Source organism: Pelecanus crispus, chromosome 26, assembly GCF_030463565.1.
Source record: "Pelecanus crispus isolate bPelCri1 chromosome 26, bPelCri1.pri, whole genome shotgun sequence".
Taxonomy (NCBI): Eukaryota; Metazoa; Chordata; class Aves; order Pelecaniformes; family Pelecanidae; genus Pelecanus; species Pelecanus crispus.
Window position 1 is genome coordinate 1,899,031 of NC_134668.1, and position 11,703 is coordinate 1,910,733.

The 11,703-nt window shown below is 64.0% G+C and overlaps 1 protein-coding gene across 1 annotated transcript; it reads right to left on the reverse strand.

The window, feature by feature from the left end:
* Nucleotides 1-3,366: 3,366 nt before the first annotated feature.
* On the reverse strand, nt 3,367-11,703 carry ACVRL1 (activin A receptor like type 1). Its single transcript, XM_075725095.1, has 10 exons — nt 11,606-11,703; nt 9,379-9,449; nt 6,904-7,128; nt 6,307-6,506; nt 6,097-6,196; nt 5,609-5,755; nt 5,259-5,534; nt 4,920-5,117; nt 3,597-3,727; nt 3,367-3,501 (listed from the first exon to the last, which is right to left on the reverse strand). The coding sequence occupies exons 2-10, from the start codon at nt 9,443-9,445 to the stop codon at nt 3,367-3,369; spliced, it is 1,479 nt and encodes a 492-aa protein (XP_075581210.1). The 5' UTR covers nt 9,446-9,449; nt 11,606-11,703.

Here is an 11,703-nt window from a genome sequence, read left to right on the forward strand (position 1 = left end):
ATGTGCGAGTGTGCACGCAGGATTTGTGTGTGCGAGTGTGCACACAGGATGTGTGTGCGTGTGTGCATGCAGGATTTCTCTGCGTGTGTGCACGCAGGCTTCGTGTGTGCATGCAGGATTTGCGTGTGCACGCAGGCTTTGTGCGAGTGTGCATGCAGGATGTGCGAGTGCACGCAGGATTTGTGTGTGCGAGTGTGCATGCAGAATGTGTGTGCGAGTGTGCATGCAGGATTTCTCTGCGTGTGTGCATGCAGGCTTTGTGTGTGTGTGTATGCGTGCACGCAGGCTTTGTGTGTGCAAGTGCGCATGCAGGATGTGTGTGCACGCAGGCTTTGTGTGTGTGCGTGTGTGCACGCAGGCTGTGTGTGTGTGCATGCAGGATTTGTCTGTGTGTGTGCACGTGTGCACGCAGGATTTGTGTGTGCGAGTGTGCATACAGGATGTGTGTGCATGTGTGCACGCAGGGGGTGTGTGTGTGTGCACGCAGGATTTGTGTGTGCACGCAGGGTTTGTGCACATGTGTGTGCATGCAAGATTTCCGTGTGTGTGTGTGCACGCAGGCTTTGTGCATGTGTGTGCAGGCAGGATTTGTGTGTGCAGGCAGGATTTGTGTGTGCATGTGTGCATGCAGCATCTGTGCATGTGTGTGCATGTGTGCAGGCAGGATTTGTGTGTGCATGCAGGATTTCTCTGTGCGCGCATGCAGCTGTGCACACGTGTGCATGCATGCAGGGTGTGTGTGGGTGTGCAGGGGTGTGTGCACGGCTGTGCCCTACTGGCAGGGTGTGTGCAGCATGCACAGGTGGGGTGTACACACAGCGTGTGTGTGTGCATGCATGTGTACCATGAGCTGCGCAGGGCACGTGCAGCACGCTCTCCTGCAAGCGTGTGGTGGGTGTGCAAGGGTGTGTGCAGAGCGTGGCCTTTGTGCAGCGTGAGTGCGCACAGCGTGTGTGTGCAGTGTGCTGGGTGTGCGCACGCTGGGTGTTCGCAGTGTGCGGTGTCGGGGTGCAGTGTGAGGCTGGCAGGTGCAGGCAGGGGGCTGTGAGCCACAGGCCTGGGGCAACTGGTGCGTGCTGGGGACGGAGCCACGGCCGGGCAGGGCACCCCAAACCTGGGGCACAGCACCCCCAGCCCCAGGCTGAGCACCCAAAATCTGGGGCTGAGCACCCCAGACCTGGGGCAGGGCACCCCGAGCCCTGGGCAGGGCACCCCAAACCATGGGCAGGGCACCCTGATCCCCAGGCGGAGCACCCCAAACCATGGGCAGGGCACCCCGATCCCCAGGCGGAGCACCCCAAACCTGGGGCAGGGCACCCCGATCCCCAGGCGGAGCACCCCAAACCATGGGCAGGGCACCCTAAACCATGGGCAGGGCACCCTGATCCCCAGGCGGAGCACCCCAAACCTGGGGCAGGGCACCCCGATCCCCAGGCTGAGCACCCCAAACCATGGGCTGAGCACCCCAAATCTGGGGCAGGGCACCCCGATCCCCAGGCTGAGCACCCCAAATCATGGGCAGGGCACCCCGAGCCCCAGGCTGAGCACCCCAAACCATGGGCACGGCACCCCGATCCCCAGGCTGAGCACCCCAAACCTGGGGCACGGCACCCCGATTCCCAGGCTGAGCACCCCAAACCCGGGGCAGGGCACCCTGGGCTGAGCACCCCAAACCATGGGCAGAGCACCCCAAGCCCCAGGCTGAGCACCCCAAATCATGGGCAGGGCACCCTGATCCCCAGGCTGAGCACCCCAAACCATGGGCTGAGCACCCCAAATCATGGGCAGGGCACCCTGAGCCCCAGGCTGAGCACCCCAAACCATGGGCAGGGCACCCCGATCCCCAGGCTGAGCACCCCAAGCCCTGCCCAGCCCTCCGTACCCCTCACCCTGATGCCAGCCCTGCTGAGGGCCAGCGACTGCCCTTTGCTGACCAGTATCTCCCAGTCCCTAACTGGGAGCGGGGCACAAGGGCGGGATGAGACGAGCCTGGGGCGGCTGCAGCGATGTGCCGGGAACGCTCAGGGATGTGCCGGGAAAGGCCAACATCCCGCGGGGGCCAAACCCCCCCAGCCGGCCACGCTCTCCCAAGCCAGCTCCCCTTTTATCCCGGGGGGGCTTCGCCCTCTCCCCTGGACTATCGGCACTGCAAACCCCAAAAAGCGGGAGGGCCGGCAGCCGCAGCCCCCCCGGCGCAGCCCCAGCCCCTTGCGGGTGCAGGGAGAGGGTTGGCACGAGGCTGGAGCGAGGTTTATTGCGGGATCCGGCCGTGCCGGAGCGATAGACGGCAGCTACACGGTGCTGAAGCAATAAATTAAGCCATGCAGAAAGCGCCGGGGTCTCATCCTGCCACGTCGCCCGCTGCCCGATGGGGGAGGTTTGGCAGCTGTTAAGCGATAAAATAGCTTTACACTTTATTAAATATATTAAATCTTAATTAAATAATTATGGAGTAGGGCGCAAAGCTGGTTCTGCTGAACATCCCGGTCCCATCCGAACAGCCCCGAATGTGGGGTGGTTTTGGGGATGGCGGCGAGCAGTGCGGGCTGGAGCCGGCCGCAGGGTGCACCAAAACACCCCGGAAAACACCAAAATGTTGGCAAAGACCAAACGGGCTTGGAAAGGGGGACTGCTGGCTGCTCGTCGGGGGAGGATCAGGCCACCACGGGTGCGGGAGTCCCAGTCTCGGCGGGTCCCTGCGGCACGGGGGATGCTGGGGCCCCGCTGGTGCCGGCGGCTCCTTGTCCCGGGGATGTGCCGGGGTGCGGATCCGGCCCGGCCAGGGGGATGCTGTCCCTGGACCATCCTTTCCCAGCGAAACCCAGACCTCCTCCGGCAAGAGGCGTCGCCGGGCACCGCAGCCCTGCCGGGGAATTCCTGCTGCTGCCGCCGAGCCTGCAGCATCCCCGCTGCCAACGCGCCGGGTAGGCAGGTTTGGGCAGCGCCCGCTGCCTGCGTGCCGTGCCGGGCGCCAGCGATGGGGTGGGTGCCCGGCCGGGCATGGGGGGTGGTGGTGGCAGCGGACGGTGCCAGCTCCGGTGCCCGCTCGCCCCTCGGCCGCGGCGTCCGGCCGGGGTGGGCTGCCAGCCCCAGGCGCCTGCTGCCCGTCGCCGCCGGGCAGGCGAGACGAGCCGGCGTCGGATGGCGGATCTGGGGGGATATTTTTGTAGCCGGGCTGGAAGATTCCTCCCTTGCTTTTTTTTTTTTTCCTCCTATTTTTTCCCTCCTTGCAATTTAAAAAGGCTCCAAAGAGGGGTGGGAAAGGTGGGGGCTGTGAGCAAAACCCCCTCTGTGACCGGGGGCTGTCCCGGCGTTGGCTTCGCCGCCGGCGCAGCTCCGCGAGTGGCTCCGGTGTGTGCCCGGCGCTCACTGCTCCGGCTTGGGCTTTTCCAGGGAATTGTTCAGCTTCTTCAGTGTCTTTTTAATCCGCAGGGCGGTGAGGCGGGCCGAGGGGCTCTGGTACCAGCACTCCTTCATGATCTTCGCCAGCGCTGACAAAACCTGGGGGAGGCACAAAAAGAGGGGAAAATGGAAGGGTTTCATGGGAAGCAAGGGTCAGGCTCAGGGTGGGAGGGGGGCAGCCCCCCGGGACTCACCGAGTTGGAGAAGAGGCGGTTGGGGATGACAGGGGTCTGCTGGTCGACGCACACCACCTTCTTCATGTCCTCGAAGCTCGGGTCGCTGGGGACGGCGTCGAAGAAGGGCGGCCGGTACTCCTCCACGATGCCTGGGGGAGGGCAGGCGGCGTGAGGGCGGCGAGGGGGGCACGGGGTTCACCCCCCACCCTGCACATCACGGCATGCCCGGGGGGGACCGGCACGACCGACCTGCACCCTGCCTTGGGGGGCACGTGGGGCCCCGGGAATTGCCGGCGTGATTCGCCCCGCCGCACTGGCGCGGATGCCGCCGATGATGGCGTGCACGGCCCCAGCCCCGGCTGCGCCGCGGGATGGCTGGGACGGCACGGGGTGGCTGGGGCCGGCTCCAGCACCGGCCCCGGCACTGGCAATATTCCGGCACTGGCAATATTCTGGCACCAGCCTTGCCACAAACAACAGCTCCGGCACCAGCTCTAGCACCAGCACCAGCTCCCGGCACTGATCGGCAGCCCCGTGGCGAGCCCGCCAGCTGGCCCAGCTAATCGCCGCTTAGTGCCTCCATATGTCTGTGCGTCCGCGGGGCTCAACCCCCCCGAGCCGCCCTGAGCACCCACCAGCTCCCTGCACCCCATGGGGTGGCCCCCGAACCTCGGGGTCCCCTGGAGCCCCCGTCCCTGACACCCGGGGGCTGCGCAGGGGCCGTTCAGCCCATCCCGGCGGACGAGGCTGCCTGGAAGGGTTAAACCCAGCTGGCTGAAGGTCATCCCCTGCACATGGCTTTGGGAATTTGGAGTAAATGTTTAATCTGAAGGAGCCCTGGGGTGGTAAATGAGATTATCCCAGCCAGACTGCGCCTCGGGGGGACCCTCCTGCCTCACCCGCGGGCGCCCACCATTTAATTAATGCTTCTAATGGGCTTGGCCGGCAGTGAGCTGCGCTGGCCGGGCAGCCCCGAGGAGGCTCCTCGGCAGCGTGGGGGACCCCATCCCCATCCCCATCCCCATCCCCATCCCCATCCCCATCCCCATCCCCATCCCCACGAGCCGAGCCCTGCTGGCCGGAGGTCCGGGCCGTGGCCGGCTTCCAGGCAGCACTCGACGCTGCTTGTTTTCTAATCAGCGCTGAACAAACAAAGCGCTGATTGAGTCTAATGGGCCCTTTAATCAGGGAGCCGGGTGCTGACACTAGATTACAGTGTTTATAATTTACAGCTAATCTTCTGGGCGAAGGGAAAGAAAAAAAAAAAAAACATAAAAAGGAGGGAAGGAGGGAGCGAGTGCCGCGAGACGGGAGCGCGGCAGCTGGCTGGGAGCTGCTCACCATTCACCACCGTCCGCCGGGTGATCTCCCAGAGCACCAGCCCGTACGCCCAGATGTCCGTCTTCTTGTAGGACTCGAAGCAGTCAGTGCGGATCTGCTCACTGAGCACCTCCGGGGCCATGTAGCGCTTGGTGCCCACCCGGGGGTTGTTGCCGATGTCCAGGTAATCGCTGCCTTGGGAGTGCATGACGGCCAGCCCTGGAGGGATGTTGGCCCCGGTCAGCGCCATGCCGGTGCTGCATCCCCAGGATACTGCATCCCTGGGGCACCACATCCCTGGGGCACCTCATCCCTGGGGCACCTCATCCCTGGGGCACCTCATCCCGCCCCCCATCTCACCCAGGTCCGCGATGCAGCACTGCCGGTTGCTTTTCACCAAGATGTTCCTGCTCTTCAGGTCGCGGTGGGCAATGGCCGGCTTGCCCTGGGTGCCGAAGATCTCCACGTGGAGGTGGACGAGGCCGCAGATGATGGAGGAGGCCAACCCCAGGCAGGTCTCCACGTCCAGGGCCGTTCGCTGCAGGTAGTCGTAGAGCGAGCCGTTCTCATGGTAGTGGGTGATGAGCCAGAGCTGGGTGCTGGAGTTCCTTGACGTCATGTCAGAGGCGATGAAGCCTGGGCAGGGAGAGGAGCTGGGACCGTGGACCTGCCACGCAGCCACCCCCCGATCCCACCGGCTCCCCACTCACCCAGGATGTTGTCGTGCCGGAGGAGGACAGTGTTGTAGATCTCCGTCTCGCGGAACCACGACTGCTCATCCCGGGAGGAGAAGATCTTCACGGCCACGCTCTCCCCGTGCCACACGCCTCGCCACACCTCGCCGTAGCGCCCTTTGCCTACCACGGCCATGGCACCGTGTCACACAGCCCCTCCGGCCCCCCGACGCCCTCCCCACACCCAGCACGATGAACCCAGCTCCTGGTGTGGAACAAGAGCGTTGACCTTGGCCAACTGCCACCCACCCACCCAGCTGCTCTCTGCCTCTCCCATCAGCAGGACGGGGGAGAACTTAGGGTGTCTACGGGGTTTTGGCTGAGACGGTTGGGTCCAAACCCCCCTCCCAGGTCTGGTGTCGCAGTGCCATTGCTGGCTCCTGGGGGAAAGGGGTCCAGCACGTCCAAGCACCGGCTGGGGGGGCCGGGGCAGCCTCCCCCCCGCCCCCGGCCGCTCTCCTTACCCACACACTCAACAAGGGTGATCTGCCGAGCCACCGTTCGCTGGACGAGGAAGGGCAGCCCCGAGCCGCTGCCCGTGGTGCAGTCGTCATTCAGCAAGTCCTGTGCAGCCGGGGCGGCAGCGGGGTCAGCCCGGCAGCCACCCCACACTTGGTGCGTCCCTCCCTCCCACACTTTGGGGGCATTCGGGGTCCCCCCCAGAGCTCACCCACCTCTAAAGTGCTGTCTCCCACCATGGATGCCTTCAGCACGAGGTCCATGTCTCCCAAGTCACTTTTGTTGCGGTGGTGCTGGGCCACCTTCCAGCAGAAGAGCACTGTGAGCGCTGCGAGGACGAGGAGGGCGAGCAGCGGGACGAAGATCATCAGGAGGAGGTTGGGCAGGGAAGTTGCCTTTCCCAGGGTCTCTTCTCCTGGCAGGGGAAACGATGGATGGGAGCATGAAGGTGGTGCTTGGGCTTGGACCGGGGAGGGTGGAGGTCTTGGTGCTTGGGCTTGGACCCAGGAAAGGTGGAGGTTGTGGTGCTTGGGCTTGGACCCAGGAAAGGTGGAGGTTGTGGTGCTTGGGCTTAGACCTGGGGTGGGTGGTTCTGCATTGGGGTCAACCCCATGGATGGCAGCTCTGCAGGCACAGCCCAAGAAGGGACAACTGAGGACGTCTCGCTGGCCCTGTCCCACCTGGGAGAGGGTGACACTGGAGGTGCTGAGTGAGGAGGGGGGATGATCTGGAGACCCAACTACATCTCCAGCCACGTGGACAGCTCTGCCCCTCTTCCCTCTGGGTCCTCGAAGGGGACCATGCCCCCGTACCTGGCAGGAAGATCTTCAGCTCGTCATTGCACATGCTGGAGTTGCAGCATCTCATGCCGTACTGCTCCATCACGGGCGTGTAGCAGTTCTCCTGGATGTTCTGGGAGAAGCAGCCCTTGTGCTGGATGATGGTCCCCTCCTCCTTCCTCTTGCTGACGAAGCACACCTTGCCCGTGCAGGTGGGCAGGTCGCAGTGTGGCACGTCGCAGGCGCACAGCAGCTCGTCTGCGGGCATGAGGGAGGGGGCACGTTGTGCCATGGGGCCAACCTGCTGCCCAGCCCGGGGCACGCTGGCAGCTTTGGGGACAGTGACATCTGTCCTAAAGACTCTTGAACCAAATTTTGAGAGCGGGCAGCCTGGGACCACCATGGTCTGGGCTGGGGAAGGCAGCTGTGGGTGCTCAGCATAGAGAAGCCCATCCTGAGACCTCCTGGAAAATCACTTAGATTCACAGAATCATAGAAGCATTTAGGTTGGAAAAGATGTTTAAGATCACCCAGTCTAACCATTATTAACCTAACACTGCCAAGCCCACCACTAAACCAGTTAAGGGGAGAGGAATAATTTCGTGTTTCCTGGCTTGGTGGCTGGGTTATTTTTTAATGAAAGTAAAAACTAGGAATCATTAAGGTTGGAAAGGACCTCCAAGATCATCAGTCCAACCATCAACCCAACACCCCCATGCCCACTAAACCATGTCCCCAAGTGCCACCTCTGCCCGTTTTTTGAACCCCTCCAGGGCTGGGGACTCCCCCACCTCTCTGGGCAGCCTGGTCCAGTGCTTGACCACTCTTTCCATGAAGAAATTTTTCCTAATATCCAATCTAAACCTGCCCTGGCACAGCCTGAGCCCATTTCCTCTCATCCTATCGCTGGTGCCTTGGGAGAAGAGCCCAACACCCCCTCCCTGCCCCCTCCTCTCAGGAGCTGCAGAGCGATCAGGTCTCCCCTCAGCCTCCTCTTCTCCAGGCTGAACACCCCCAGCTCCCTCAGCCGCTCCCCACCAGCCCTGTGCTCCAGACCCTGCCCCAGCTCCGCTGCCCTTCTCTGGACACGCCCCAGCACCCCAATGTCCTCCTTGTGCTGAGGGGCCCAAAACTGGACACAGCATTCCAGGGGCGGCCCCACCAGTGCCGAGCACAGGGGCACGATCCCTGCCCTGCTCCCGCTGGCCACACCACCCCTGACACAAGCCAGGATGCTGTTGGCCACCTTGGCCACCTGGGCACACTGCTGGCTCATGTTCAGCCGCTGTCGCCCAACACCCCCAGCTCCTTTTCGACCGGGCAGCTTCCAGCCGCTCTTCCCCAAGCTCCTGGCTGGGACCCAAGCACCAGTGCCGAAGCCGGGGGTCACCTGTCCCTGTGCCCCCGGGAAGGCAGCGGAGGGGCCGTGCATCCAGCCCCACCAGCTGGGATTAACTGCGACGCACTGGCTCACAGCGCCCAGGGTGACATCCTGCCCGCGGGGTCCTGGGGATGTGGGAGCCCCCCACTCCGGGGCTGCCTGCAGGAGCTGTGTCCTGGGAGCCAGCACAGGACCAAAAGCCCCAAACTCGGCCGGTGCCTCCACAGCGGGAGCTGTGGGGATGCTGTGTTTTGGGAGCCGGGTGCCAAACCCGGGGTCTTTCCTGGAGCTTTCCCCGGCTGCCCCAAAGGCGCTTCCCCTGCGCCGCGGTGCGGGAGCGGCACGGGGGCGGCCGCGCTCCCGACCTCCCGATTTAGCTCTGCCCTTTCGTGCAGAAAATATCCCTCCTGGAATCAGCGAGTTCAGCGCGAGGGCAGCCAGACAGCCGGCAGCGAGGGGACTGACGGATGACGGCGAGGGGATGGACGGCTGTGGCCAGACCCCTCCTGCGCCTGTCACCCCCCCTGCCCCAAAGGCTGCCCGGTGCCAGGGCCATGGGGTGGCGGCGGGGCTGGGTCGGTAAGTCCCGGGGGTCGGTGGCCCCGTGGGCAGGATGGGGACCCAGGCGGGACTCATCCCCCTGACGAGCTCTGCTGCTTCTCCCCGGCACAGCCGCGCTGCTTCGGTCCTCCCTGCACAAGCACCCAGCCTGGGTCTGTCCCCGGCTCACCGTGGTGCTCCCCTGGGATCACGAGCAGCTCATCCCCGCTCCCCACCATCACCCTTGGGACAAACCACGTGCGCGCGAGCCTTTTCCCCATCTCCCCTCCAGTGACGTCAAAGCACTTGATGAAGCGTAATTAATTAAGCCGAGATCCTCTCTGGGAGGCAGGTCACCGCCCCAGAGGGGAGAAGCCCCTCGCTGGGCACGGCGCGGGTCCCCGAGGAGCCCTGCCTCCCCCGGTGCTCGCTCCAGGCGAGCTTGAACGAGCTGCCCTCCGCGGCGGTTTATTTTGGGCAGAGCAAGCGATGACGTTCCCAAGGAGCCGAGGGCTTATTTTAACCCCCTGCACGTGGTGGAGAGCATCCAGCACCGGCCGCCTTCACCGCATCGTTTTGGTACTCACCGGCTGCGAAGGCGAGGGAGAGGGTCAGCAGCGCCAGCAGCGCCCGGACGCAGGCTCCGCGCGGCATCTTCCTGCGGAGAGCAGAGGGGGTCAGAGGCAAAGCCCCCCACAACACCACACAGCCCCACACAGCCCCCCACAACACCCTGCAGCCCCCCACAGACCTACACAACACCCCGCAGCCCCCCCCAATGCCCCGCAGCCCCCCACAACACCCCGCAGCCCCCCAAGGGGCCCATTGCCGGGCCAGGGGTGGCCGTGGGGGCTTTGGGAAGGAACTGGGGGGCCGTGGCGAGTGATGGAGGCCGGCAGGGAGGGAGAGGGCGGGCGGAGCGGTGCGAGGTAGGATGTGCTGCTTCCAAGCGGAGTCCGGCTCCGGACGTCCCGGGTACAGCCCTTCCTGAGAGCAGATCCCCGGGACCTCCCGAGCTTGGGGGACCTCCCGACCGCGGCGTGGGACACCGCGCACGGCCCCACGGTGCTCGGGAGGACTTGGGAACGGGGACCTTGCCATGTCCATGCTGCCCCAACATCCTTCCTTTATCCCAGCAATCCGTATTCTGACATTTCCCACCATTCCCGTGGCTCCCACGCTGCAAAAACGCAGCCAGCGGCAGACCCCATGGGCTCGACAGCCATGGCGAGCGCGGTGATGGCACAGCACCACCGGCGATCCCAGGTTTGGCCAGACCCGTGCCATGGGATGCAGCTCAAAGCCCCCGTGCCGCGGTGCGGCCCCCGCTGGTGCCGGAGCCACCGGATGCAGCTGGCCGCGGTCCGGAGCTCCGTCCCCGGGGGGCTTTTGTACGGAGCTTATCGATGACACAAGCAGAGCTGCTGCGGGCAGCCAAAAATTCCCCAGCTGTGCCTTTGGGGGAAGTTTTGCTATTTTTTTATCTTCTTTTTTTTTTTTTAAACTTCTAAAAGAGACATTTCTGCCAAGCCAAACACGGCGGAGCCGGCGCTGTCCCCCGCCCCTCGCCCTGCCGACATCGCTGCCACTTTCACATGGCCGAGAGCTTGGCCGGCGGCAGCCAGGGCTCCCCAGCCCCTCCTCGGCTCATTCTTCGCGATTCCCGACATAAACACGCCAAAGTCTCCGTTTCCTGCAATTGAAGGAGCCCTGCCCAGGGCCGCCGGGACAGGAATCAAGATTGTTTAGATTCTGGCCTTGATGGGGAAGCGAAGTCACGCAAACCCGGCCCTCGAGAGCACACACGTATGTGGCTGACCCAGGCAGACTCCGGCCGTGGCGTAAAATGAGCTTTTCCTCCCCAAAATAGCTCGCTTGGTTGTTGCTCGCGGGGAGGAAACGACGACCGGGTCCCGCGGCCGGAGGGCAGGAGCGGGGTCTGGTCCCGGGTGTCCCGTGCCAGGAGTGATGCCGGGGCTGATCTCCGGCTGAAGCAGCAGCCGGTCCCTTGGCTGGCCCGCTGGCAGCTTTGCTCCAAAAACTAAACTCCGCTGGAGTCGGGCTGCTGCTCCCTGAGCCTCCGGGATGCTCCCGGGCACAGCGCCTTTCCTTGCAATCCCGAGAGCTACAAAACACGTCCTTTTAAAGGGGAGCCCAGATTCCTTGGTGGTGCATTCCCTTCCTGGGGGCACTTCCATAAAATCCCGAGGCGTTAGATGGCTGCAGGATCTTTGCCATGAAACACAAAGCGGGCCGGGCCTCACCCAAAACTTCGCCGTACGTGCAACAACATTGCACGGATTTTTGGTGCTGAGAGCAAACCTTAACCCCGAGCCGTCCCCGGTGTCCCGTGGGAGAAATACCCTGGGTCAAACCGGCCCTCATGCCCCCATCCCTGTCCCCAACCTCCGTCCCTTCTCTCTCACACTGGAGCTGCAGCTCACGCACCCTCTGGAGCATCTTCCCCAGCCTGGCTGGGGGGTGATGGCAAGTTGCGTTGCCATGTTCCATCCTTCCATCCTTCGGGATTTGCAGCAGCATCAGGAGAAGGAATAAACCCCAATTAAAACCTCTCGGAGGGGTGCAGATGCTGGCAGAAGTGCCTGGGAGCGATAGGCAGCCGCGCCGCGCCGCGGCCGGCCGGGGGGTCTGGAGCAGCCCTGGGGAAGGGGAATTTCCCCGCGACTCCGTGGAAGGAAAAGCAAAGGGGCTGTTGGGGGCGACGGAGCGGGAGGCAGCGGGAGCCCGGGGAAGGGGGTGGCCGGGTGCGATCCTCTGGGACACACGGGATGGCTGGATCCCCCTCGCTCTTACCGGGGCAGCTCGGCAGAGCTTTGCAATCCCGGCGCTTCCACCCTCCGCTGTGGTTTCTGCTGCTCCCGGGGGGGTTTCGCCACAGGATGCGCCTTGTG